The sequence below is a fragment of the Corvus brachyrhynchos genome, unplaced genomic scaffold (genome assembly GCF_000691975.1).
Source record: "Corvus brachyrhynchos isolate BGI_N302 unplaced genomic scaffold, ASM69197v1 scaffold28, whole genome shotgun sequence".
NCBI classification, from domain to species: domain Eukaryota; kingdom Metazoa; phylum Chordata; class Aves; order Passeriformes; family Corvidae; genus Corvus; species Corvus brachyrhynchos.
In genome coordinates this window covers 9,629,900-9,630,494 of record NW_008246058.1, presented here as the reverse complement: position 1 = coordinate 9,630,494, position 595 = coordinate 9,629,900, and the positions used below count along the sequence as shown (strand labels likewise).

The window sequence follows — 595 nt, the reverse complement described above, 5'->3', positions numbered from 1 at the left end:
ATCAATGCTGAGCTCATCCAAACCCCAGTACTGGATCTCTTGCAGGAAAGAGAGTGCACAAAGCTGCTCCATGACATGTAGCCTCCCTGTCTGGTAGTAATTCAGGATGTAGTGAAATGCCTGTGAGCTCCGGTCAAAGAAATACTCATTCTCCACAAGGTTGGCATCATCACAAAGCTCAAGGAGGCCAGAAGCCACATCCCGGGCAGCAGAGACCACTACTGCCAGTTTGCCAAGACGGGTGTCAGGGTAGCAAGACAAAGTTTGCTGGGACATCACAAAGCGGCTGCCTCCGACATTGATAGTAAAGCAGTCCAGAGAGGGGATGACCCTCTGGATCAGGGGTCCCTGATCTTCCTCACTGGAGAAAACACTGGAGTCCAACGAGCCCAGGGATGTGCTACTCCCTGGTTCCTCCAAGGATGCTTGGGAAGAAAGAGACATGCAGCAGGGAGGCGACTTCATCCTGTAGCTGCCAGCAGCAGCCCACACTCTCCTGGATCAAAACCACAACACGGCTGCAGAGAAGCCTGCCCCGCCTGTGGGGCGGCCGAGCCAGGCTGGGAATGCTGACTCCGGCTGGCGGCCCCGGCAC

General features: G+C 55.8%; 1 protein-coding gene across 1 annotated transcript in view; it reads right to left on the bottom strand.

Annotated features, from left to right (window-relative positions):
* Window positions 1–589, bottom strand: part of KCNV1 (potassium voltage-gated channel modifier subfamily V member 1) — a 12,667-nt gene extending 12,078 nt beyond the window's left edge. The window contains exon 1 of the mRNA XM_017746111.1: window positions 1–589. Coding sequence (XP_017601600.1) covers window positions 1–465 — 465 coding nt within the window. The 5' untranslated portion in view covers window positions 466–589.
* Between the last annotated feature and the right edge of the window lie 6 nt (window positions 590–595).